Raw genomic sequence first — 25,638 nt, 5'->3', positions numbered from 1 at the left:
CAGGACACGAACGATATAAGAAATCCATGCACGGTATGGACAAACGTCCAGCATTGCAAATGGCACATAAGGAACATATACAAGAATTCGTTGTTATATAAAGTTTGAAGTATTGTTTCTGCAGAAAAAGGGAAATCTCTGTAGTATTCAATTATTCACAGACACATGAAGAAGAGTCATGTCCTCAGAAAGCCTTTTCTTTCTATTTCCGAGGTCTCCTCGGATAAAACAACAATAGAATTTAAACGAATGTGTTCCTGTGAAGCTGAACCCCCAAACCCAGAAATATCAGAAATTTAAAAGAAAAGACCTGCGTAAAAAGTAACAATCACTAAACGAAACAGGTGTGCGAGAAAACGTTAGAAAAATTAATACTTATTAAAACACAAAATAGAAAAAAACGTTTCGTTTTCGGAGCTAAAACAATAACATTTCAATAACAACATTTAAACACACACCAAACAATTAAAATGGCGAAACCTTAGGAAAACAGAGCGAAAGCAAAAAAAAATGAGAGATATCGTAGCGAACTGAAACAAAAGGGTTTAAAATCTTTCCAGAAGGATAAAAACCAGAAGAAAGCGACACACTTCGTCCACGATCATCGTCGGCTTTGATCGTGGTAGAGTGACCAAGATGATAAGGAAAATGATCGCTAGCGGTGTTATCGACAAGAAGATGCTGTGAAATTTCATGCAAACTACTTTTGCGTGTGTCACATGAGACACGTGTATCACACCAGTTTAGTTTCTGGAAGCACTTTGTTCCTGTTATTCGTTAATTAACCCATTCACCGTAGTTCGTTTCATAGCGTGTCCATCCTTTGCCTTTAGGATTAGCCAAGATTCCAACGCAAACAAAGGTGTATTCCATTGGCCGTTATTTATTTACCAGCCATTCAAGACTATTACCATTTCACTTTTCTATCACGTCTTCAACATCTCCATCTGGAACTAAATTATGTTTGTTCCACTACAATTCACTTAACATATAACAGTTAACTTTTTCTAAACATTTGCCGCGCACATCCCCCACATCTTGTTCGATTACTGTAGGTAGTTCCTGTATGGCCGAAAAGGAAGCAAATCGCAACATTACTCACCAGAAACAGTAGTGCTTTCTTTTATTGTTTCGTACACCTTTAACGGTTCTGCTATCTTTCATTGTGATTTTACTAGAAAGCATCGATTTTGTATTTCTTTTTATTTCCTTTGATTAATCGTTTCTTCAAAGTAATCATAAAAGCGCATATATTATATATATAAATATATTAAAAGAAACAAAAAAATACGAATAAAAGCAAAAACATTGTGTAATTCATTAATGATGAACCAGGTTGTATCGTCTTTTTTTTATTTAATTTCCATTCCGAAACGAGCGAAACGCTACATGTTCTAGTATTCTATTTTGACTGGTATCCTTGTTTGGTTGACAAATGCTTGTTCCTGTTCAGAACCCTTCACCACAATGTAAAACGTTAGTGTTCCCTGATAAACGACGAAGGTTTTTTCCGTCAGGATCTGTTTGATCGTCTTCTTCGTATCGACAAGGTATGCAAATCCAAGTATCCTGTTTTCGTAGTAAACGTTCACTTTGTTTGGTCGGTATAAGCCTTGCCTGTCGCAATCTAGTGCTTCCTCGAAAAGTTGCTCTAGGACGCTGATCATTCTGAAAAAGTATAGAAATAACAGTAAAGATTGGGTATACTAGAACAGTAGAATTGCCTTACGTGGTGTCTTCGGAAAGCTGTTGCTGGAAATCTGTCGTTTGGAACTCGGGATAGCAGAAAACAACTGGCCAGTAGAGGATACCATCTTTGTCGCAGGATACCGTAAAATCTTCCAACGGTGCTAGTCGTGGTTTTAGTTTGCGCTCATCCTCCAGGGCGTTGCGTTCCTCAAACTTTACCGACCGTTTGCGAAGCTCGGCAACGGTGCGGTTCCATTGGTCTTCCTTTTCTCGCTCCTGTCGTGCTTCTTTACGTTCATTCCGCTGTTTTGCCGATTTGCGGGAAAGGCATGATTTCCGTAGCTCGATAGCCTGGCCGTTCGTTGGATCCCGCTGCAGTATCGTGTCACATAATTCCACGCACAATTCAAATCGATCCAATGCCGAAGCACACTGTGCCGCTCGCCATCGCGCCTTATCGTAATCCGATTTAAGATCCACAGCCTTCTGTGCGTCTTGCAGAGAGGAACGATAGTTGTGTAGCATGTAGTTAGCAGCGCTCCGGTTATTGTACAATGTCGCTTTGTAAGACGCATCACCAACTTTATAGCGCAGCGCTTCTGTGTAGCTCATTACAGCGAGCCGGAACTTACGATGTTGCATGTAAAACTTGCCATCCTCTTTGTAAGTGTCCGCCAGCTCCTGCTCCGTGTTTTCCTCGGGATCGTACTTCAGTTGCGCCAGCCCTTCCATCAGCGGGCTCAACTTCTCGCCCGGTTCGGGAGATTTTTTCATGAAAAACGGATGCTTGGCCATTTCTTCCTCCCAGCGGTCTTCCGGCCATCCTTCCGTGTAACGTCTTTTCTCCAGTGAGCTGATGAAAGCGTCAAGATCTTTATCCAGCCGTGCGGCTAACTCGAGCCGTTCCTGCTCGGAAAGTGCCTTTTTAGATTCCATTGTCGCAACTCCAACGAAAACCTGGCAGCAAGACAGGAAACGATTTAAAAACGAGCCAAACACCGGCAAAATCAACTGCGAACGAAGGTACACATGGGCGACGATGTTTGGTTTGATAGTTGTTTGACATTTGTGGTTTATATTACAGTTTCGAGTACTACTAGTCCTGGCGAATCAATCGAATGCAAAGAGAATTTATAGCATCGAGCTCAAAGTGCCGGTTCAGGGAACCTATTTTTCGTTAATCTTTGTATGCGAATAGTAATGTTTTATTTCAAGACATTAACGACGATGTAACAAATACAACAATTTTGCGGAAGGTTTTATGTACAAATATGCCACTAGGTTAATTTGGGACCTAACATAATATCAGAAAATCGACGAATCGCAAGAGAACCAAATCATACAACTGCTAAATAAGCTGCTGCGTTTTCACTTCTTGTAGATTCGAATCAACTGTCCCTGTTCGTTGTAGGTGTAAACCGGATCGCGAATCGGATCGACTGGCGAGTATTTCAGCTGAGCCGAAAACCCATTCACCAGACGGTCTTCATCTGTTTGCATGGTGCTGTACACGACACGCTGCAGGGTGTTATCTGGCGCCAGGATATAGTATTGTCCGGAGAAGGCATTAGCAACAGCAACTACTGGGCCGCGTTCTTCATCGCCGTCGTAATCATCTTCGCCATCCTCTTGCTGTACGTCCGGTTGCTCGGTTGTAACAGGGAGCTGTTCTGGTTCCTGTTCCGGTGGTCCGTAAGTTTCAGCGGGAGTGGCCTGTTGTTGCGGCTGCTCTACGGTCTGAGGTTGGACAACTTGCTGCTGCTGTTGAAATACGTTGGTACCGACGGGGGGAAGGACACGCAGCTGGCCACTAATAGGGAAGAACTGACGTTGGCCAAAGTTTGTCGGGAGCTGACGAATGGCGGCGGGCTGTTGGCGAAGATTTGCACGTTGCTGGAAGTCCCTTGGTTGATCGGACGGCAAACCCTGAATCTTCAGTGGGTCCAATTCAGGCTGAGGAGCAAACACCGCGGCGATCCGGTTAGTAAAGGGATAGAAAACATTCAACAAGCATTTACCTGCTCGGTTGTGGCGGTCGTGGAAGGGTTAGATTGGGTCACGGGCTCCACGGTGGTAGTGGTTGTGGTGGTTGTGGGGGTGGTGGTGCTTGGTTGTTCTTCTGCAACTTGCTGGCCGGCAAAACGGACATCTTCACGAGTGATTTGAACCTGAACTCGTTGCGGCTGTGGTTGGAAAAGCAGCAACGGAGCGCCGTATTCTGCCGGAAGACGGAACTGTGCCCCTTCCGGACGCCAACCGGATGCAGGGTACTGGGCTGCCGCCGTGGCGACAAGCAGTACTATCAGAAAGCAGTAACGATTCATTCCGATGCCGATTGCAGCTCACGTTACGTTCCGGCGAAGACTGATGGTCGTTCTGGGTGGCAACTAGACTTTTATATTTTAAAAATTCATATACAATCAGCTGACGATCGGTGAGGGTAGGTCAGTGTGCACCCGACGTTCAATGTCGCTCGGAAGAACTCGTCCGAAGATTCACTCAAACACCGCGGTGGTGGACGAATCAATATCTTCCTGCTTAATATGCACCTTGGGTGCGTCTGGCGACACTTGACTGGTAGTACCATTGATCGTTGGAAGGTGGATGTGCGCAGATCACGTGCAACAGCACCATAAAAGTAATATATGCATGCTCGCCACTTATATCCACTCGGTGCTACCCTCGCACGTAGATCATCATCTACGAGAACCAATTTTCCGTCGAAAATAACATTTTTTTGGTTCACATAAAACTTTATCGTTCTAATCATAATACGATCGTGTTCAATTGGAAAAAAGGAAAAATTAATTTCCTTTCCACCTCGGGAGACTACTGTTGGTCTGTTCCGTTTGCGAGTTGCAGCCAGCGTCGTGTTGCACAAGCAAACAGGCAAACTCAAACTCCACTTGCAGAACTTGACCTCCACGCCGGTTCCATATTATGCCGATCGTGTCCTTTCTCGCCATTGTGATGAATTGATAATTCATCAAAATAATTCCTACTGTAGGTCTACAATACAACTTGCAGGGTGAGCTGTAATTTAATGCGTTGAAGAAGCTAGTTTGGGAACCATCCGCATGCCGAGCACGGCTTGGCTGTGCGTGACAACGAAAAAGAGTGCAGTGAAGGTTGTTGTGTGGGGAATTCTTTCCGACCGTCTTCATCTTCGTGTGACTAAAGCCATATGAATCATCAACAGGAGAAGCATTTTTTTTTTTTTGGATAGACAATTTTTGTAGTTTTATAGATTTTAAAACAAATTTCATTCTAATGTATTTTTCTTATTGTTCAAAATTTTTAATGCAATTGACGGACCGATAATAACAAAACCGTTTTCACAACATTTCCAATAACACATTAAAACTGCAAAAACTGAAGCATATTAATACCACCTACCCTTTATCAAATGATAGAAACCATAACGAACGGTTTCAAATAAGTTTAAATATTTCAAATCCGCATGAAAGTTTATAGAGCCGACTTGGCGGCTCAATGCGGTACACGGCAAATGCTTGTGCAATAGCATTTTAACCTGTTACTATAAACAAAAAATCGTGCTAGTTTCAACATCTTTCACCAGTTTCCAGTGTTCCGCTTCAGATTTTCAGAAGTAACATTTGGAGTTCGCTAACGAAACTGCACAGAACTATTTATACGCGATGGATCTTTATAAAGAGAACAACTATGACGAATACGTCCCATCGATCACTCCGAATTACGATATTGACGACGAAGAGGACGAGCTACTAGCAGTTGGAAAGAATAACGGTGCCAAAGGTCTTACGGCTCCACCGGCGTTGCTCAACGAAATTGCAGCACAAGTAAGAAGACATTCTCTATTTCTCAAAACGCATTTTCAGGAAACAAGTATATACACGCTGCTGCTCGTATTTTTTTTGCAGGCCGAAGACTACGACCCATTTGCAGACCGCAGAAGACCCACGGTAGCGGAAAGTAAAGATGAATACCACCAGAAGCGTCGACGTCTGGTTATTTCGCCTGAGAGAGTTGATCCGTTTGCAAATGGTACATATTGGCGGGCAAGAGCGAACACTAGAAAACCTGATTCTAAAATTCTTATGATTTTTCCTCGATTTTATCAGGTGGAGAAACGCTTGATGTCGGAAGCCGAACATATATGGAAATTAGGCGCGAGCAGATCATGAAAGGCGAAGAAGAACAGGTATGGTATATTTGCACTCGGACGATAAATCTATAGTTCAATTAATTCCACACTCCCTTTCGCTTACCGTTTGCCAGCTCCGTAGGAAGATCCAAGAGAAAGTGAAGGACGGGACGCTTAAAATTAGTTCAAAAGGACCTCATAAGCAACATTCGCAGTTGGATCAGGCGTTGGAGGAGCATTCGATACCGCAAAAGGAGTCTTCTATGCCGATATCGGCGACATGGGAAATCGAGGTAAGTTTATTTAGGTGATTGGGTGGCATTTTTGAAACAATCGTCGTTAAGTATTTATTTCTTGAAGATGGATGTCTTCAGCCGTCACTAATATATAGTTTGTACCAGATATTCTTCCTTTCACCGAGCCGGATTTTCTTCTATTTGTTGGCTAAACGATCGTCCGTTCCGATCGTTCGGTCATGCCTATCCGTTAATGGCTTATTAGACTTTATTTTCTTTTAAGTACGCGGATAGTCAGTCCTCTTGTACAGGGTAAGTTTCGGTCTCGGTTAGGATTCGAACCCACGCACGGTGGGATAAGAGGCGAACATTTTAGCAAAAATCAAAATTTGTGTATGTTAATGAGTGATTATCATTAAATGGTAATCACATAAAAAAATTGATACTTAACTAAAAAGAAGCCTTATTATCATTTTTAAGGCATGCCAAAGTTAAAAAATTTAAAAGGGTATTTTAAAAAAATATTTTGAATACGTGAGATTTCGTCAGTTTAAAACGAATTCAATTTTTTTTCAATTTCAGTATCCAGAAAAGGTTCATTTTAAGAATATAGATATATTATTCTACATTTTAGAATGTAAATACATGTTCTCAAATGAACAGCTACAAAGATAGAAATAACAAGCTTTTGTTGGAAAATGCAGAAAAACCACGATTTTCAAACTTTGGTAGTGAAAAAAGAGGCTCATGACGCATTTAGAAAATGTTTACTAGATATGAATACTTATATAACTTTTTTCTTTTTACAGAAAACACCTGCATGGCATCGTTGGGATGAAACGCCGGAACACAAGAGTGGGACGCAGGAGGTGCGCGTCTGGGATGCGACTCCGGTACATGCGAACGTAGTGGCTGCGGCTGCTGATCAGAAGACGTCTACCGAGAACCCCACGAGCCGTCGCAAAAAAAGCCGTTGGGAAGAGACCCCAAAAACGGAGCGCGAAACGGCCGAACATTCGTGGGGTAAAACACCCCGTGCTGAACGCATGAGCGGGGAGGGAGCTGAACTGCTGGAAGGTACTACCCCCACCTCAAAACGCTCCTCACGTTGGGACGAGACACCCTCCACAATGAGGTCTACGTTGGCGATGACACCCAGAGCGTACGCGACGCCGCTTCTTACACCAGGCGGCTCTACTCCAGTGGGAGACCAAGCGATGACGATGGCAACGCCGACGCCTGGCCACCTAGCAGCTATGACGGTCGAGCAGTTGCAGGTGTATCGCTGGGAGAAGGAAATCGATGAACGAAATTGGCCCTTCACCGACGAGGAGCTGGATTTGATGTTCCCGGAAGACTACAAGATTTTGCCACCACCTTTTGGCTACATTCCGCCGGAACGCCACCTTATTACTACACCGACGCTGACCGGGTTTTTTATTCAGACCGAGAACAAATCGGCCAAGTTCATAGACAACCAGCCAAAAGGCAATCTACCGTACATTAAGCCAGAGGACGAACAGCACTTCGATAAACTGCTTTTCGAGGTAGACGAGGAGACACTGACGCTCCAAGAGCAGAAGGAGCGCAAGATCATAAAGCTGCTGCTGAAGATCAAGAACGGAATAGCACCTATTCGCAAGGTCGCTCTACGGCAGATAACGGACAAGGCGCGCGAGTTTGGGGCCGGACCATTATTCAACCAGATTCTGCCGATGCTGATGAACCCCACCCTGGAGGACCAGGAGCGCCACTACTTGGTGAAAGTAATAGACCGCGTTCTGTACAAGCTGGACGACCTGGTGCGCCCCTACGTGCACAAGATATTGGTCGTAATCGAGCCACTGCTCATCGACGAGGACTACTACACGCGCGTCGTGGGCCGCGAGATCATCTCCAACCTGGCGAAGGCGGCAGGTCTGGCGACGATGATATCCACCATGCGTCCCGATATCGACAACATCGACGAGTATGTGCGCAACACAACGGCTCGCGCCTTCGCGGTGGTCGCCACTGCATGCGGTATTACCTCGCTGCTGCCCTTTCTTAAGGCGGTGTGCAAGAGCAAGAATTCGTGGCAAGCGTGTCACACCGGTATGAGGATCGTGCAGCAGATGGCCATCATGATGGGCTGTGCCATCTTGCCCCACCTGAAGTCCTTGGTCGAGATTATAGAGCATGGGTTGGTGGATAAGCAGCCGAAGGTGCGCATCATCACGGCGCTGGCATTGTCGGCGCTCGCCGAAGCGGCCACCCCGTACGGCATCGAGTCATTCGATTCGGTGCTGAAACCGCTGTGGAGAGGCATCCGAAAGGAGAGTGGCAAGGGTTTGGCGGCATTTTTGAAGGTGATCGGCTATCTCATATCGCTAATGGACGCTGAGTACGCGAACTATTACACACGCGAAGTGATACCCATTCTTATCCGCGAGTTCCAATCGCCTGATGAGGAGGTGAAAATAATCGTCCTGAAGGTGGTGAAACAGTGCTGCGCCACTGACGGTGTCGATGCGCAGTATATCAACGAGGAAATCTTGTCGCATTTCTTCGAACACTTCTGGAAGAAGCATCGGATGGCGCTCGCTCGCCGCAGCTACCTCCAACTAGTTGACACGACGGTGGAGATCGCGAATAAGGTCGGTGCATCAAAGGTAATCGACCGTATAGTGAACGATCTCAAGGACGATAACGAGCAGTATCGAAAGATGGCGATGGAGACGATCACAAGGATAATAGCCGAAATTGGTGCGGCTGACCTTGATTCACATTTGGAGGAGCAGCTTATCGATGGCACCCTGTACGCGATTCAGGAGCAAACGACCGAGGACGTGGTGATGCTAAACGGATTCGAAACGATCGTGAACCTCTTGGGCAAACGGGTTAAGCCGTACCTGCCGCAGATTTGTGGCATTATCCTCTGGCTGCTGAACAACAAATCAGTCAAAGTGCGCAAGCTGGCCGCCGATATGATATCGCGAATCGCCGGCGTGATGAAGACGTGCGAAGAAGATAAGCAAATGAGCCATCTCGGAAAGGTGCTGTACGAATCCCTCGGAGAGGAGTACCCGGAGGTTCTCGGATCGATTCTGGGCGCTCTGAAGGAAATCGTGAATTTAATAGGCATGTCGAACATGACGCCACCGATCAACGATCTGCTGCCACGACTCACACCGATCCTGAAGAACCGCCACGAGAAGGTACAGGAGAATTGCGTCTATCTGGTTGGACGTATCGCCGATCGCGGGGCGGAGTACGTTTCGGCTCGCCAGTGGATGCGCACCTGCTTTGATCTGCTGGACCTATTCAAGGCACACAAGAAGGCGATTCGGCGTGCCGCAGTCAACACGTTTGGGTACATCACGAAAGCAATCGGGCCACACGACGTTCTGGTGACGCTGCTCAACAACCTCAAAGTGCAGGAGCGTCAGAATCGCGTTTGCACAACCGTGGCTATTGCCATCGTCGCCGAAATATGCCAACCATTCACCGTGCTGCCGTTACTGATGAACGAGTACCGCGTGCCGGAACTGAACGTGCAGAACGGCGTACTGAAGTCGCTCTCCTTCCTTTTCGAGTACATCGGCGAGACGGCCAAGGACTACATCTATACCGTTTGTCCGTTGCTCGAACAGGCACTGATGGAACGCGATCTGGTACATCGGCAGACTGCCTGTACCACCATCAAGCACATGGCACTTGGTGTGTACGGATTCGGATGCGACGACGTCTTAAACCACCTGCTCAACTATGTGTGGCCTAACATCTTTGAAACGTCACCGCATATGGTGCAAGCGTTCAGAGAAGCGGTTGGAGGGTTGCTGGTTGCAATTGGCCCTACAAGGATCCTTCAGTACACGCTCCAGGGACTGTTCCATCCATCTCGAAAGGTACGCGATGTCTATTGGAAGATTTACAATTCGCTATATATCGAAGCACAGGATGCGATCGTCGCCTGCTACCCACGAGTTGCCAACGATCCAAAAAACCATTACATTCGCTATGAGCTCGAGTATAGTATATAAGCAATGTGAGCTAATCTATTCGTGGAGCTTTATTGATTACTACAATTGTTGGGCCTCGATACTTACAATTGGCAACTCGAAACCACTCGTAACATTGGGTAAAAGGCACTCATTTAAAAACTTGAGCAATTCTGTCAATATTTTTATATCAAAGCCTTGATGAGTCATCTTACTTGAACTACTTTTTTGGATAATCATTCACATACACATTTCAGCAGGGGTGAGAGAAAAATAAAGAAATAAACTAAACAGCTTTGTAGTGAATAATTCAAAGAATATTGTTTAACACAATTATGTTTCATTAAAGTATTCAATTTTGTTTTGGTGTGCTCTCATATGCACTAAGCTGCACCAACCGACAATTCGAATAGGCCTACGAATATGTTAATCGATGATCGCGTTAAATTGTCGTTAATAAATTTATGGCGACTCCCGATTTTAATCGATGAAGAAACCAACCTTCCTGTTTACACGACGCTATCGAAACGTCAATTGTGGATGAAAATTTGCAAAACGAACATAAACAAATTCTGTTTTGTATCTCATTCCCTTTTCTATCGATACGGTATTGGTTGACGAAATATAGGTAGTAGAATCTTAAAATTCCACCATTTTTAACATACATTTTAACACCATCATTCGCGCTTTATTTTACAGCCCACAAAAGGTCCGACTCTGAGCTGCAACCAAGATATGTCCCTGGACAGTGACACCTCGGAAACCCTCTCCCGAGGATCCACCGGGATGGTTTTGCCCTCAATCAACTTTGCTGAAGACAAATATCCGTACTGTATCGTATGGACACCGATACCAGTGCTCACGTGGTTCTTCCCGTTCATCGGCCACATGGGAATTGCAATGTCGAACGGTGTAATACGAGATTTCGCTGGACCGTACTACGTGTCCGAGGACAACATGGGCTTCGGACGACCGACACGATATTTGCGACTTCATCCCTCAAACGCTTTCGGTGGTTCACAAAACTGGGACGAGTCGGTGATCAAAGCGTCGGCAACGTATGGTGCCCGGATGCACAATCTGTTTTGCGACAACTGTCACTCGCACGTCGGAATGGCACTCGCCCTGATGCGATACAAAGAGTACACCAACTGGAACATGGTGGTTTTAGCGTTCTGGATGTTCTTCAGAGGCAAATATGTAGGGGTGCGTGGTTTTCTTAAGACATGGTTGCCCTTTATCATTATTCTTATCATTTGCGGGCTAGTGGCCATGTATTCCAAGATTACAATCGGTTAATATCGTATCGCGGTATCAGGGGTATTAATGCGCATAATCGAAATTAACACTCTGCTAGACTTACCGAAAACTGTATCAACGTCAAATCCATTTCTTTTATGGATATACTGCGTTTATCTTACCAATGGACATCATGTAACCTGCATGAATCGAGGCTGAAACGAATTATTTAGAAAGATAGTATTTAGCATACAGTGGATGTACAAAATAAATGAATGAAGACAACTTACAACACCTGTTGCCCTGAGAGGGTATTTATTAACAAAACAAACATGTTTGTCAGAATGAAAGCAAACGGTGCTCTTATCCAACGACCAGTCTAGAACTTCTTCGTCTTATCGTTGATGGCATCGGCATGTTCTAGCAGTTTCTTCCATTCGGGCACGGTCAAACTGATTCCTTTCTTGCCGGGAAACATTTTACCATCCTTTTCGTAATACTCGCGAATATTGACGTACACCCGACCCTTGAACTCGTTGACCGTCACCCGCCGCTTGTCATTTAGTGGGAAGCCCTCTTCGGCTTCTTCCTTGGACTCATTGGTAGGTTTGACTTTCTTCGCTGGAGTAGGCTGCAAGTAAATTCGAACGAAAATGCTATCGTTTCTATTCTCAATGAGATCAATTCAAGTGCATGTGCTTACATCCGCTGGGCCCGACTCGGAATCGGATGAACTTGCTTTCTTGTTTTTCGGCATTTTGCTACCAAAAACCTGTCGCTTATGGAACGTTTTGTTGAGATCTTATATCCACGCGCTACGCTATCTGAAGCGCACGAATTTATGGGGTTACTTTTATCACTGAACAGCCGGTCTGTCTAGCGCCAATTCTTTTTTGACATTCTTTTCGTTCGTTAAACAACAAAAAGAACAACAAAACTATCTAACCAAACAAACAAGATTTGTCCAACAAAGCTTCAACATAACGTAGCGCTTGATTAAAAAAACCTTGGCAAAAACTTTAAACTAGCATCGTTTGTTTGCACCGTTTTTAGCAGAAAAGTAAATGAAAAGTAAAAAAATTTCTGCACTAAACAACAACGAAAATTCTGAAAAAACTTAAAAAATTGCTGGTGACTACTCAAAATTTTACCTGTAAGAGACTGTATAAAGAAAAATTAAAGAAAACCTCCTTTTACTTTTTGTTTCATAAAACGTCGTTTTTCATATGTTCGAGGTTGAAAAAAATGGCGTTAATATCGACTGCTTGTAGTGAATAAGAGCGAGGTCTATAATTGTTATTTGCATAAATGATTTTTTATTTTACAATTCTGACCTATTTAAAATAAGCTTTGGATTGTGAGAGAAATATTTATTCGTTACGAAATTACAGAGTTGATTATTTTTTTATGTAATTCATTACACCGCCAACAAACTGAAAACGGTTGAACACAACTGGTACTACTTTTTCGTTATATTTGAAGCGCTTGATGAACGTTGAATCAGTCCGGAAGCCAAGCTAGACATTGGTCGAGCAGATATTGGTGGTTTAGGAATTTGTCTGCCTGTCGAAGTTGGAGTGCTTGGCTGAAGGAGTTTACGCTGAGCGGCAAGAGTACCTAGCGTGCTCGCGGTCGATTTTTTGCTAGCAGTCGGAGGTAGTTGTCCTGCCGATCCCAGAGCTCCCGAGTGCGGCATGGAGACGGTTTTACGAAGCGTGGCAACTGATTTAACTTGTGCGATCGACGGCCTAGGCGTATCGGCCCGACCTCCCGAGTTACCACTGATCGATGATTTGGCCGTGGAACTAAGTGAGCTGTTAGAGGAAGATTTCTTTTTTGCACCGATGTCCACCGGTGGGCGTCGTCTTTCGATGCTCAGTAAGGAGCTAGATCGGGGCTGAAGAAATTTGGGTGTTAATAGTGATTTTCTTGAAATTGCCGTCGTATGCTGCGGCGTGATCGTAATTGCCGAACCATCAGTAATGTCCTGCGTAGTGTTCAGTTTCATCAGCAGCAGTGCCATATCGATCTGCGAGCGCGCCTGCTTCAAATAGTTAATTACATTAAGATCACGATCATGCTGCTGTTCGAGTTGAGTAGGAGTAGAGTGAACTCGTTTTTCATTTGGACTCGAAGTGACGAGGGTTTTCATGGCTTCGTAAGCTTTCTCGTCCGGAACGCTAGTATGCTCGGGGCTTTGGGCAGCCTCCACAACGGGCTTTTCTGAGTTACATTCTGAGTGTGCTATTTCATGAGTCTTATTGTTAATGCCGACACTTTCGGCGGAGGAATTTGATTTTGCTTCAGATTGTCCTTCTGACAATCCACAGGACGCGCTCCTCCTCGGAGTAGGTTCGTTTTTCGATTCGGTATCTTTCTGCTGCTGCTGCTGCTGCTTGTCGCTGCATTCTGCAACGTCCAATTGCGGTATTTTATCAATTTGGTTCGAAAAACCGCACTCTTTGGTAGCTTCGATTCTCGACAGACATTTTCCCTCCGCCGGTGGTGTTGAAAATGGACTTTGCACCGTTAAACCTGGACTAGTGACGCATACCTTCCCACGGGGCGATTTAAGAGGAGAATGCAGCATTGCTTGCTCCTTTCCCTCCTTCACTTGGCGAATGCTGGACTGGTAAAAGTCAAGCAAATTCGATAGCATCGCCTTCGAGACAAGCGCGCAGCTTTCTGAAACGTCCGGCAGCAGGTTGGAGGAAGTGTTGTTCTTAAACTTTGAGAAAACTTGCGGCCCAGTTGCCTGCACTTCCCAGAAGGAGCTTTCGCAATCTGTTTTCTCCGGACAGCTGCAGTTAACCAGCTCATACGACAGGTCCGCCCGCATGCCGGATCGGTTGCACTTGATGGTGACCGTCAAGTTGTCGGTGCTGCCTTTGTCGGCTTCAAAATCCAGGTACTGCAATCTCAGCCCCATCGATTTGAGCAAGAGCGTCAAGTTGATTGCGTCAATGTCTAGTGGCTGAAAATGGAAAGCATGAAACAGTTATTTGGTAAAGACATTATACACCTGTCTCCTTATAGGGAAGCACAGCACAGTGAGGGAATACTAATCAGATGCATTGTCGCAGCGATCAAAGATTTGTTCCAGCACAAACGTAGAAAAAACGACCAGAGTTCACGATCATAGTTTTAAATTTCAACACTTTATTATATTTTCAGCTTACCTCCGTGCGCTCCAAACTACAGCTTTTCTTCTGTACTTCGATCCATCTGTTTATCAGATCCGGCAGTTTAACGATGCTAGCAGTCGCCATTGTATTTTACTCGTCTCAGTGTTGATGCCCAACTTATGCCACACGACCCAATAAAATGCTCCAATGTAGGAATTAAGTTTTTCCGTTTTTTTGCAGCTTCACCAAATAATCCAACACAAAGCGTCAGAAAAAAAACATACACGAAACAATACTTCTGCTTTGTTCGCGGCTAACAACTGAGGTCCGAAGAGATCGACCGCTACGGAGTGCCTCGATTGATCTACAGTTCGAAAAGCAGAATTGAACGTTGATATCCAATCGCTGCTTTTATTTTTCAATGTGTTGGTGCCGTTACTGTCGCAAGCTTAACGAAGGTGAGTTGTATGTTCACAAATTTAAAAGGCATCTTAGATTATTTACAATACCTTTATTGCATCCACCGCCGTGTTTTGAATCATCCCAATCTGAGTTGTTGGGACTGTTTTAATTTTTATTTTATCAGAAAGTAATGGCTCCATCGATTTGGATACACACGTTCGACGAGTTTGGTCGATTGTCATTTTATTCAATCGTACCAAGGTTACTTAAGCCAAGCAATGTTCGTTCGACTGGCAAGTGTTGCTTCGTTTTGGCAATCTTGGGCAGCACACCTAGTCCCAAGGTGGGGATAGTAATCACTTTGGCGCGCTGCAGCTTTATTCTAGTGGTGGGTAAACCAAATCCCCAAATCCAAATCCCAATCCAAGAAACAGTCGGAACAGTCCAAGCAGTGGATACCCAACGAGAAATTTTGGTGTTATTTTGGGGTAAAAGAATTCGCTTCAGAACTGCCCGCTTTTCTTTTCAGAATTCTTTTACCCCTTCTTTTGCAGCAGATTTCCTATGCAATCTAGGCGTAAACCGACTTCTGAAAAGAAGGGTAAAACAACTCTCTTTATACTTGCGGGACGCCTCAAAAGAGAACGCTTTTGCCGTGACTGTGCGTTCATAATACCTATTTTTGACTATACGCGCAAAAACCGTATACCCATTCGTAATAGATTATATGAGCTGAGTTCAGGATATCTTTTCGTTCCCATAATAATTATTTTCATGCAGGAAAATATTTTTGTTTGTTTTATTGTTTTGATATATATGATATATTGATTGGTAGAAAAGTGCAGCTGTTGGATTTTGCATCGACGCCCAAGGGTGTTAGAGCTTGCATCGACGTCCAATTGTCAGCGCTGTTGACCTTAAGCAGTACTGGTGGGTTTCACCACATTATCAACCATTGATAGCTGGCGGTGTTAACCAAAACTGAGCGAAAATACCTGCCCTACTCCGAAAAATGGCCCCCTTTTGCCAGTTGGGAAATCTAAGATGCACCCCCTTGTGCAATCGATGGTGACCGTTGCATGAATGGAGCAGAGTTGGATGCGATTGTTCTGGAGATAAATGCCCCAATGCTCCCTCTCGTTTAATGATTTATATTTAATATCGCAAGATACTTTCGTCCCTCTCAAACCTATATAGGGGTAAGCGGTGAGACTCATCATTATCATCATCATCATCATCATCATCATCATCATCATCATCATGTAAACAAATCAATGTCGGTCTGGAAATTGTGTATCCTAATCTGAATCCCCGATTCAGAATCCGGTAAAAATGGTCTGGTCCTGAAGAAATGGGTTTGGTTGGTTAGAACAACTCGGATAATCGACATTCTACTGTATTTCTTTGTAAAAAATAGGTTCCAAGAGTTTTTCTAGAGCCCAACTTGTAAATCGCGTAAAAAACTCAATCGATGTCCATTGGACATTCTACCCAGCGTTCGATTTGAGTAAACTTAAATCAATTACATTGTCTCTAGATCGACTAGTTATGTGACTAATTCGACTCAAATCATTGTGAGTCGATTCAAACAGTTTAGGAACAAGTCAGAATCGCATCAATATGGAGTCCCAAACCAATCAAATCTGATTCGAATCCTAATCGAATCTGCCAGATGGGATTCGAATCTTTAGAATCCGTCAAATGGGATTCGAATCTTTGGAATCCGTCTAGGGATCGAATCTTCAAATCTTCCGAATCCTGATTCTGCCAACACTAGTTGACATGTCATTTCCCAGCAGTGTTTGTTAAACCACCGTCGAGGCCGGGTCAGTCACGAGGTTGCATATAAAACGGGCACAACGCACGAACGTCGCAGATCCTAGTGTTAAAGCTAGTTGTTACAATTGAACATCATTTTTACTGTGTAAATCACTCCTCACCTCAAACAGCTCCTCATTGTTTTATGATTTACCATCCCGGATCCCGCCTGTGTTTCTATTTGTGCTCGTAGCACCTTATCGGAAGTACTATCGCGCTGTAGCGCAAGTCCGGGGAAGCGTGTGTGCAATCAACATCGTCCGCCAAAGTGGTCGGACAGCTGTTCTTGGTATTCGGAAAGCGATCATCGGTCAAGGCCAACCGAGAACACACATCCATCAGTTAGTGGTTTTTGGCTTCACGGTCGCGAGGAAATCAATGAATGATAGATTTGTCTAGCTGATAACTGCTTGCTACTAACATACGAGGAACGAACGGCTCCTCGCAATCATTCTACGGTTTCGTACCTCTGATACATCGGGTTTTCCCCATCGGGAAGGAAGGAAATTACAAAATTAACCCCTAGAACCAAGTTCAGCAGACGTGCAACATGTTGTCCCACTTGCTGAAGGACGTGAACGTGATCGTCAGCACCGGTAACGTGTTGAATGTGAGCGAACTACGCAAAAAAGCTGGCCAAAAACCAACCGATGAGGTGAGTTTAGAAGAGATAAACATTTAAGTCATTTTGTTGTTCCTCCAGGTTTCATCGTTATCACTGTAACAAGTAATGTTTGTAATACAAATAAATTAAAGCTACCACACCACACGCGTTCTTCACCAACACATTCGGTCATTGATTTCAGTACTGATTTCACGATTGAACGTTGTAAACATTTACATTTCAATTAGAGCTCGGGAATGTTTGTGTTATTTACAGAAATAGGTCCAATCGATACGCTTGTACAATGATCATTAGTACTGACTGATTGATTTGACATTGATGAGTTATAAAAGAAGTGTGGCATATTGCTATAACATTATTCCCGTTTTCACAACGATCTGCGTTTTCCATTTGGTGTGAAGATACACACTTGAAGGAATGGAAATATTCGAGTCCCTGATATGAAATCATGGCCATCAGAGGCGCCTGATAATCGCGCGAAAGAAATAGATCGTGAGCTCATTCGTTCCGCTTGAACTTGTGGTATTGAAACGATTCGATTTATCGATGTTTATTCTAGTGGGTATTTCGGGTTCGATTACACTACACATGTTTTTTTTTATTTCAAGAGAATCATGGTTGGGCGAGAAAGGAAATCGCAACCGATCAAGGTCAATGGTTGTTTTTGTGTCTGTGATGTTCTCCATTGCACAACCGTTGAAAAGTGGTGAAACCATGGATTCACCGTGACTTGCAGATTTTCGAAACCCTACCGATGATGTCACGTTGCCAACCATTTCTAATGGTCCTATAGAATGACTGTGGCGTCCTCGTCGGTGCCGGGCATGTCGTCATCGCTGTTTGCGACGTCATCATGTCATGTGGAAAATACAAGGGATGTTACCTTAAAAAAATGCATATGAATCAAAGCAGGCATTAAAAATGAATGTATGCTTGCATTCTCCAGAATGGTCGCACTATTTTCCCAGGAATGCTTCTACTAAAACACAAGGGTTGGCATCAATTTCCGGTTGCACCGGACGTCACCACAAGGCTTCCGTTATGGTACAAAGGATGTAAGGGAACAGTTTGGATCTTTCTCGTACCGCAGTACAGAATCATTTTTGTTCTCAAAGCCCATTCTTTACCACGTTTGTACCAGGAGACATTTATTTACCAACCATTTTGAAACGAAACTGTATAGATACAGGTTCTGAAAAAATTACTTCTATTATTTTGTTCCAATTACTATGACGAGAAAAAATGGGATTGTCTAAAATGGAGCAGCACACTCCTGCTTCAGCTGTAAAGCTCATGAATATGATATGCACATGCCACACCAAGCAATCTACATCGTTGCAATGTTTGCACCTGCTCTCATTCTGCAATCTCAAGCATGAACAATACGCTGTTTGCATCGGACGGATGGTGTACTTCATATAAATATCCTCGGGTTGGATTATTTACCCTAGCGGGCTTTTCAAACTACCAACAGTTTTATGTATCTCACATTAGTTCCTTCTAACGACCTAAAACCAGAAATTACGGATCGATAAAGACTTTTCTCTGCGTTAAACATTTTCATGAGACAGTGAAAGAATATTCTAGCATTGTAGCTCTACCGCCTCCACCGGTGATATCTAGCGTTCGTCACGTGTCGCCAATTTCTATAGTTACATGGAACGTGACGATGCATTCCGGTGGTAGACTATTTGCACTCCTCCAATGAGACAAGGAAATGGTACCACCGGAGGCGGTCGAATGGTGCCATCGCACAACGGGACACTCAGATAAGGAAGAATGGTATGATAAGAGGGTGGAACGGGTAAAAAAATAATCGTACCATTTAAAAATGACATCAACTTGTAAGCCACCATCTCTTGTACGTAATGCACCCGGTGGGGGACCGAGTGATGACCGGATTATGAGCGTAACCGCAACCGTTCTGGTAAATTCTGAGTGTGTATTGAATGTAATCTTTTCGGCATGTGTCGTCATGCTACAAAATGATTATATTGCATTTCCGTATCTATTGTCGTTAGTGACAAAGGTTGTGATAAATTGAGTGGGGAATGAGAAAAATACGTTAATCTATTCATTTAATGTGTAATATTTTTATGCCTTTTGTATTTTATTTTAATGTCTTGTTCAATAAGAACGGTGATGTCTTAGATAATCATGTTTTACCGTGATCGAATTATAGTGCTACTTAAAAATTAGAATTTTTTTACGTTTTTTTTCTATAAATTAAAATCATATCGAAGAATCGATAAATCTTTCTGGTTTTCGATTAGTAAACGAACAAATTTAAGAAAATCTAGATACATGAAACGTCAAAACTAAATTGAGTGCAACGTTTGTCTAAATCTTCTACAAGTCCTGAAATTTTGGTTCTATAAAAAAAACTTAAACTTGAACATGTTTTGAGTGCATTTATGTTGGCCTTGAAGGGTTAACTTTTACTGATGCTTGAGTAGATGATTGGGTGAAGAAAAATATGTCCCCTGGTGCCGGGGACTACCGTGAGGAGAAACGAAAAAAATACGGTGTTTTGTTTCGTTCCGAGATTGACAGCATCTCGCACACGCAAGACATGGGACGACGGGACGTGTTGTGGTCGCCATGTGCCGTATCCACTTTTCTTCACATATTGTTTTCCTAATGCAACGCTGCGTACTAATTATACGGCAGCACGAAGAAGTCGGCTTACTGTTCCGTTGCTTCGGAAGGATGTAAAAATAAAAGAAATTCCCAAATGAGTAATTTTTGCGTGGTGTAAAACGCAACCCTCGGCCTAACTGGGTCGTGAGTGCTTTGCTTGTACACTAAATTATTCCGCTGTTTTTTTTTATTCTATTCTACCCGGTCCAATTCTGTAGATGGTTTCTTTAAGCAGTGTGCGATAACAGCGTTGAGGTCAGCTCGCGGTCGGACAGAGGTTAGATGCGTTGTTAGGAGGCGATCTAAATCAAGGTCTCGCAAGTAATGTGTTTCTTGGAGACACTAGAACTGCCGTCTTATGTCGCCAAGTTAAAAATGTACTGAAGGTTTCTTATGAAAAATGTTTTGTTGATCAACATTGTAGCTGTATTCGACATACGGTCTACGGGTTAAAGCATTTTGCACTTATTTATTTCTCTTTACTGTTCGTTAATAGTTCAACCATCGTTTAAGGCTGATTGCATCGGTTTTGAATATGAAAAAAACAACCTACACCACTCTTATGTAAAGCAATTACCGTTGGTAGAACCTCTCCGTTCTGGGGCGTGTTTTGTGGCAAAACGGCAATGACGGGTAAATCTGTTGCTTATGCTGCAATTTAGGTTGCCGGTTGGGTTCGAACCGTGTGCCCTTTTTCTTACATCTGACAATTTGATATTTGATCTTTGCGTTTCCGAACGAAGGTTTAAATACACGTATGGCGCAATGTTTTGTCGTTGTGAAATATCATGCGTCAGTCACAGTCAGCGCAAAGTACGTGTAGATTTTCTTACACTTCTTTTGCGCCGACCAGTTGGAGGATTTTTTAAATAACTTTCGATATTGATCAATCGGTGCTTAACCTTTTAGTGTCCAGGGACGTAAAACAATTTTGCGGCGTTTCCCTTTGGCAACATAACGCAACCATACGATCAAGGGAAGTCACATGCTTCAACTAATAGCTCGATCGGGGCGGGAAAAAAAGGTTGTCGCTCATCCGTCGTTCTAGTTGGCGCGCTTCGCTCCAAAGCACGTGCATGCATGCCTAATGCATCTCTCTTTAAGGTGTCCTACGGTTTATTTATAAAACATAAATTTCCCCGGCAACCTTCCATCACCGGGATTGACACAGGGCCGACATGTTTGGGCCCTTTGCCAGGGCATATTTTTTCGATAGATTTTAACTATGTCTCCCTTTCCGTCCTCCGGCCTTTTCTTCTCCAGCTCACCGACTGCCTCCGGTCAACGTTCGGCGAAGCGGAAGTGGTTGAATTGCAGCCGGCGGAAAGTACTAAAAACGACCAGCACCGCCGTCTGATCACTCGCCGGAACAACGATCTGCTCGAGAAGGTGCGCGAACATCCGCGAGCGGACATTAAGATCGGGGCGAAAATTTTCCTCAACCGGTTCTCGGAACCGGCGCTAACCGAGGCGGTAGAGAAGCTGTTCACCACGCTGAATGTGTCCTACCTGGACAACCTGATACTGGCGTACCATCCAACTGGTGTCGCGGGCACAAATGGCAATGGTGATGTAGCGGGGGACGAAGAGCAGGAGGTCGAAGTGAAGGAGGGCGTCATCGAGTGGGCCGTCGGTAGCGACAATGCGGTCGGTAACCTCAAGAAGCTGTGGGCCATCCTGGAGCGTTACGCAAGCGATGGGAAGATTGGCCAGCTGGGCATTGCCGATCTGGACGCCGATTCGTTGAAGGAGTTGTACGACGCCTCGACGGTACATCCATCGATCGCTCAAATTAATCTGGCCGCGTGCTGCGTCGTACCGCCCGAACTGCAAGTGTACTGCAATCAGAACGAGATTCAACTCCTCACGCACAGTGACCCGCAAGGTGAGTTAGTTTTACAAAATAAAGCTAACCGACGTGTATAATCAATCTCATCTTCTTTTTTCTAGAACTTTTACCCCGAGATGTTCTGAATGACCTGGAACTCGGCAGTTACTGTGCTGGCTGGACGTCCCGCTACCAGGTTCACATTAAGTGTCGCGGTGTGCTAGCGGCCAAAGGATTCATCGTGAGCTTCGAGCGCCTGAACTAGAGCGGTGGATGCATAGATGAACAGTACGACGAAAGACGCACGGCTCGACGACGACTGCAGGACAGTTCCGTTAGAGAAACCGAAACATTCGAGCACATCCGCACACCCACACATACACAAATACACTCACGAAAGCTCAGCGGGCCGGCTGCAGTGGACGTTTGTTCCTACGATGGGAAAAACGTAGACCAGCAATGGTGTCCATTAACGAAATCCCGTACCGCAACGAAGGACGTTCGAGGCGGAACGAACCACCGGGCGACCGGGTGGTTGGTTATCTTTCGTGGCACTGTGGTTCGCCCGGAGTGGACTTATTTAGATGGATGTGCTTTCCTAGTTTTTAACCGATGTTAGCTGTTTTATACAAACTTAACAAACACAACCAGATGCACTTAACAACATTCGATGTTAACAATAGCGGTAGGCGATGACTGTGACCAGACTAGGGAAAGGAAACCGTGGCACAGGTGTGGGAGGTATGGGAACTAGCAGGGAGCAGAATCGAAGCCCTCCAGGCACGAACGAACGAAACGTTATCCTGCCAGAAATTTCAGATAGGGCGACGTAAGAGGAGCAGTAGGTATGAAAATAGGTACAATAAAAAGACATGAACGCTTGTTAGTACAGAAGATATAGATGGTGCGCAAATGAAATAGGTTGACATGGACGCGGAAACGCATTCCCACTGTACAACGCATGGGGATGCATTTCCGAGGCAGTTTTGTATCGCTTTTAGAACTACTATTTCTATTATTACTGTTAGGGGATGATGCGGGGCAGCTTTAGGCAAATGAATGTTTGAAACATTGTCGCAAAAATTGTCGTTTCTTTTCTTACCACATTTGCAGCACTGAATGAAATTATACTAGAAATTTGCTGGAGAACCAGAAGCAACGAACAAGCTGAGCAAAAATAATATGTTGCTTTAATTTAACTCACCAGCGACGACAAACCCGAATGGGGGTAAAGGCAAAGCCGAAATCAAGTAGAACAAGTAGAATCGATGAATCTTAAAATGTAAACGTTTTGGTTTACTCTTCAATCCGGAGATGGTTGATCAGGTGAATTGGGAACTTTCGATCTGAAAAGGAACCTGAGCAACTCAAATTTGGTTAATGATTTATTGTTTGGTTTTCGTTAAACATCCCGCCTATTCTCAATACAATTTACATGCTACGGGTTCGATTTTTCAAATATCAATTTTGTTGCGCTAAAATTAAAAAAAATAACAAACTCAAGGAAATTTTCATATTTGACTAAATTACGTTTTGTTTGTTATTTGTTAGATTTTAGGCCTATTTTGCACATCAATTTTGTACAGTTCTCGCAGTTGAGATTTTTTAAATTTCCAAAAACCCTGTAAGTTATGTTTTTAGTTACATTTTTGCGTTTCAAATGCAAACTTACTTCATCTCCAATGTGAATTTTGTCACTTGCATTTATATTCTGCGCTGCAGGGTGCCCAAATAATTCAACCTGCAGTGTATTTCACCCATGAAAGTAAAGCTGCCTCTTAATGCATTGCAATCAATTAAAACTACTTGATGATGGTCTCTAAAATCTACCTCTTATTGGTACGTTTGCATTTCAAAGCAAATATTGTTTTGAAATAAAAATTCAATGTACAATGATCGATAACTTCTAGAAAAGGTAAACCTTTTTTCAACGTAAGACAGGGGGTTCTTTGACCGGAGTACATTTACTACAACTCTCAACAAACAGCAGGTGCACTTGGTTAACAAGCACACGTACAATAAAGTAGCGATACTCGCACTACAAAATAAACACTTTCATACCATGTTATATTTGCCTTTTTAATGTTTTGCTATACGCATTGATATGCATAGTATGAAAACCTCAAACAAAACAATTCATCCACAAGACAGCGCAGGCAGGAACCCTGAAAGACCCACCGACCCTTAGAAAACTTTATGGGATTTGCTTTTAGCCTTTCGTTGAGACTACGACAAGTCAACCGCGCCTGGTGAATATGCACGGCGGTAATATTTTTCTTTGCGGTTTATTTTTGAACTCGATTCCTGATCCGCTGGAGATCGATGTTCAATAGCGTTCGAACAAATTCCGACAAAATGCACCAAACCACCGGGAACGGTGCTCGATCTGCGGTTGGTATCGTAGGATGATAAACGTTTCATTCCAACACTCAACCCATTCATCAAAGCGGTATTCGGAAGGCTTTGATTTTTGGGGGGACTCTTTTGCCAACCGCAGGAATAATAAAACAAAAGGACGTTAACAGGGAGCGAGAACTGTTTCTTGACCGTCCGGTAGTCGCTTTGACAGTTTACGACATGCAACCAGCAGGACGATTCAAATTTCACGGATTCAAAGCGATTCCGATCTTCGATGATGATGAGATGCATCGATCGCTTCCTTTCACGTGCTACCTCTTCGCAACCGTCCCATTTGCTGGCTTGCTATGAAGGGGCCTTTGGGTGAGATTTATTGAGGATTTTCTTCCTTTGAGCGTCGTGACGGGAGATAAATTATTGAGTTGGATTTCCTTTGACTTCATTTTTATTCCACTGTCAATTTTTTTTTGTACCGTTCTGAAACGTTGAACAACTAGCAAAATGATGAGTTTGATTTACAATGACGCAGTTTCGGACCTTACAAAAAATTTCAACGATAAGTTTGATAAACTTTTGTGGAATTTGATTCCCTCCTGCTAATAAATTGACACACTATTTTTACAAATGTTTCCGCAGTTTACATTTTTATGACATCACAGCTATACGTACGGAAGAAATGATAATATGAACATACGAATAAATCACATGCCTGTCGAAATTTTTACCTCCTGAGAAAATGTTTAGTTTTTCGTAATGTATAAATCGTAGAACTTTGAAGCAGGACAGTGGTGCTTATTTTATCATTTTCAAACAACACATCCTCGAAATACGACCTGTGAAAAGTCAGGATTAAATGTATGTATAGCTATGGTCAGTATAATGAAGACTTTCTCTTTTCCTTTCATTTCCATTACCGTGAGTCGATAATTCAGAGCGACACAAAAACCTTGAGTTTCGTCATGTGCAAAAAATGCATACAGTGCGACAACATTCTTTCTTACTTTCGATGGCAGATTTTATTAAATTTTAGCTGCATCTACCAACGCTTATATCTTTTCTCGCCGCGGGGAGGAAGTTTCGGTAACTTGTGCTTTCCCTCGCAGTGCTATAAGTAATTTATCTAGATTAATTTCTGCTCATCTTTCCTCCAGCGGTTTTTTTACCGGTGCGCTATGGCTGGATGGTGAGGAAGGATTTTTTCGACCATTTCTTTTCCTCTCCTGCGGGTCGAGAGGCGATTTGCTGGCGTCTTTCTTATCGCCATCTTCCGGCATCAGGCGCCAGGCGTAGGCCAGGACGACCACCGGGTTGATAGGAAAGTGTGGACAAGTTGAGGTAGAGGGTAGCCCTTGGTTTATGGTGAGCCATGGTAATGCGCGTGCTCATCTTCGTTATCGTTGGTGTATTATAACCCTTCAATGACGAATCAATTAACTATAGGATGAACCCTTAAGAAAAGTGTCTGTTTTTGAACATCAGTGCTGTAGTATTTATGCACAGCGAATTATTTTCACTCTCGAGAAACAAAATGTAAAATGTGTTTTCGGTCTTAAAGTGATTTGGTTTGCGCAA

General features: G+C 43.7%; 7 protein-coding genes across 8 annotated transcripts; 3 read left to right on the top strand and 4 right to left on the bottom strand.

The window, feature by feature from the left end:
- Positions 1-1,342: 1,342 nt before the first annotated feature.
- Positions 1,343-3,030, bottom strand: LOC131285628 (DNA polymerase interacting tetratricopeptide repeat-containing, protein of 47 kDa). Its single transcript, XM_058314487.1, has 3 exons — positions 3,023-3,030; positions 1,730-2,791; positions 1,343-1,668 (listed from the first exon to the last, which is right to left on the bottom strand). The coding sequence occupies exons 1-3, from the start codon at positions 3,028-3,030 to the stop codon at positions 1,395-1,397; spliced, it is 1,344 nt and encodes a 447-aa protein (XP_058170470.1). The 3' UTR covers positions 1,343-1,394.
- Positions 3,031-3,057: 27 nt separating this feature from the next.
- On the bottom strand, positions 3,058-4,013 carry LOC131288608 (putative mediator of RNA polymerase II transcription subunit 26). The gene is made up of 2 exons (XM_058317755.1): positions 3,708-4,013; positions 3,058-3,642 (listed from the first exon to the last, which is right to left on the bottom strand). Exons 1-2 carry the CDS (start codon positions 4,011-4,013, stop codon positions 3,058-3,060), a joined length of 891 nt encoding a protein of 296 aa, XP_058173738.1.
- A 1,335-nt stretch (positions 4,014-5,348) lies between these two features.
- On the top strand, positions 5,349-10,073 carry LOC131285627 (splicing factor 3B subunit 1-like). Its single transcript, XM_058314486.1, has 5 exons — positions 5,349-5,510; positions 5,592-5,715; positions 5,793-5,872; positions 5,950-6,108; positions 6,861-10,073. The coding sequence occupies exons 1-5, from the start codon at positions 5,349-5,351 to the stop codon at positions 10,071-10,073; spliced, it is 3,738 nt and encodes a 1,245-aa protein (XP_058170469.1).
- A 661-nt stretch (positions 10,074-10,734) lies between these two features.
- Positions 10,735-11,547, top strand: LOC131286495 (transmembrane protein 222). The gene has a single exon (XM_058315455.1). The coding sequence runs from the start codon at positions 10,767-10,769 to the stop codon at positions 11,328-11,330; it is 564 nt and encodes a 187-aa protein (XP_058171438.1). The 5' UTR covers positions 10,735-10,766; the 3' UTR covers positions 11,331-11,547.
- A 9-nt stretch (positions 11,548-11,556) lies between these two features.
- On the bottom strand, positions 11,557-12,171 carry LOC131286494 (RNA polymerase II transcriptional coactivator). Its single transcript, XM_058315454.1, has 2 exons — positions 11,974-12,171; positions 11,557-11,901 (listed from the first exon to the last, which is right to left on the bottom strand). The coding sequence occupies exons 1-2, from the start codon at positions 12,025-12,027 to the stop codon at positions 11,650-11,652; spliced, it is 306 nt and encodes a 101-aa protein (XP_058171437.1). The 5' UTR covers positions 12,028-12,171; the 3' UTR covers positions 11,557-11,649.
- A 454-nt stretch (positions 12,172-12,625) lies between these two features.
- Positions 12,626-14,572, bottom strand: LOC131286746 (uncharacterized). Of its 2 annotated transcripts, XM_058315743.1 has the most exons (3): positions 14,450-14,572; positions 13,725-14,244; positions 12,626-13,679 (listed from the first exon to the last, which is right to left on the bottom strand). In XM_058315743.1, the coding sequence occupies exons 1-3, from the start codon at positions 14,537-14,539 to the stop codon at positions 12,730-12,732; spliced, it is 1,560 nt and encodes a 519-aa protein (XP_058171726.1). In that variant the 5' UTR covers positions 14,540-14,572; the 3' UTR covers positions 12,626-12,729. The 2 variants fall into 2 exon arrangements, with proteins under 2 accessions (XP_058171726.1, XP_058171725.1); XM_058315742.1 differs by having other exon boundaries at positions 12,626-14,244.
- Positions 14,573-16,956: 2,384 nt separating this feature from the next.
- LOC131286438 (glutamate--cysteine ligase regulatory subunit) lies at positions 16,957-23,116 on the top strand. The gene is made up of 3 exons (XM_058315386.1): positions 16,957-17,270; positions 21,144-21,765; positions 21,831-23,116. Exons 1-3 carry the CDS (start codon positions 17,166-17,168, stop codon positions 21,971-21,973), a joined length of 870 nt encoding a protein of 289 aa, XP_058171369.1. The 5' UTR covers positions 16,957-17,165; the 3' UTR covers positions 21,974-23,116.
- The last annotated feature ends 2,522 nt before the right edge of the window (positions 23,117-25,638 follow it).

Source organism: Anopheles ziemanni, chromosome 3 (genome assembly GCF_943734765.1).
Source record: "Anopheles ziemanni chromosome 3, idAnoZiCoDA_A2_x.2, whole genome shotgun sequence".
Classification (NCBI taxonomy): Eukaryota; Metazoa; Arthropoda; class Insecta; order Diptera; family Culicidae; genus Anopheles; species Anopheles ziemanni.
This window is presented reverse-complemented; position numbering and strand designations above follow the sequence as displayed.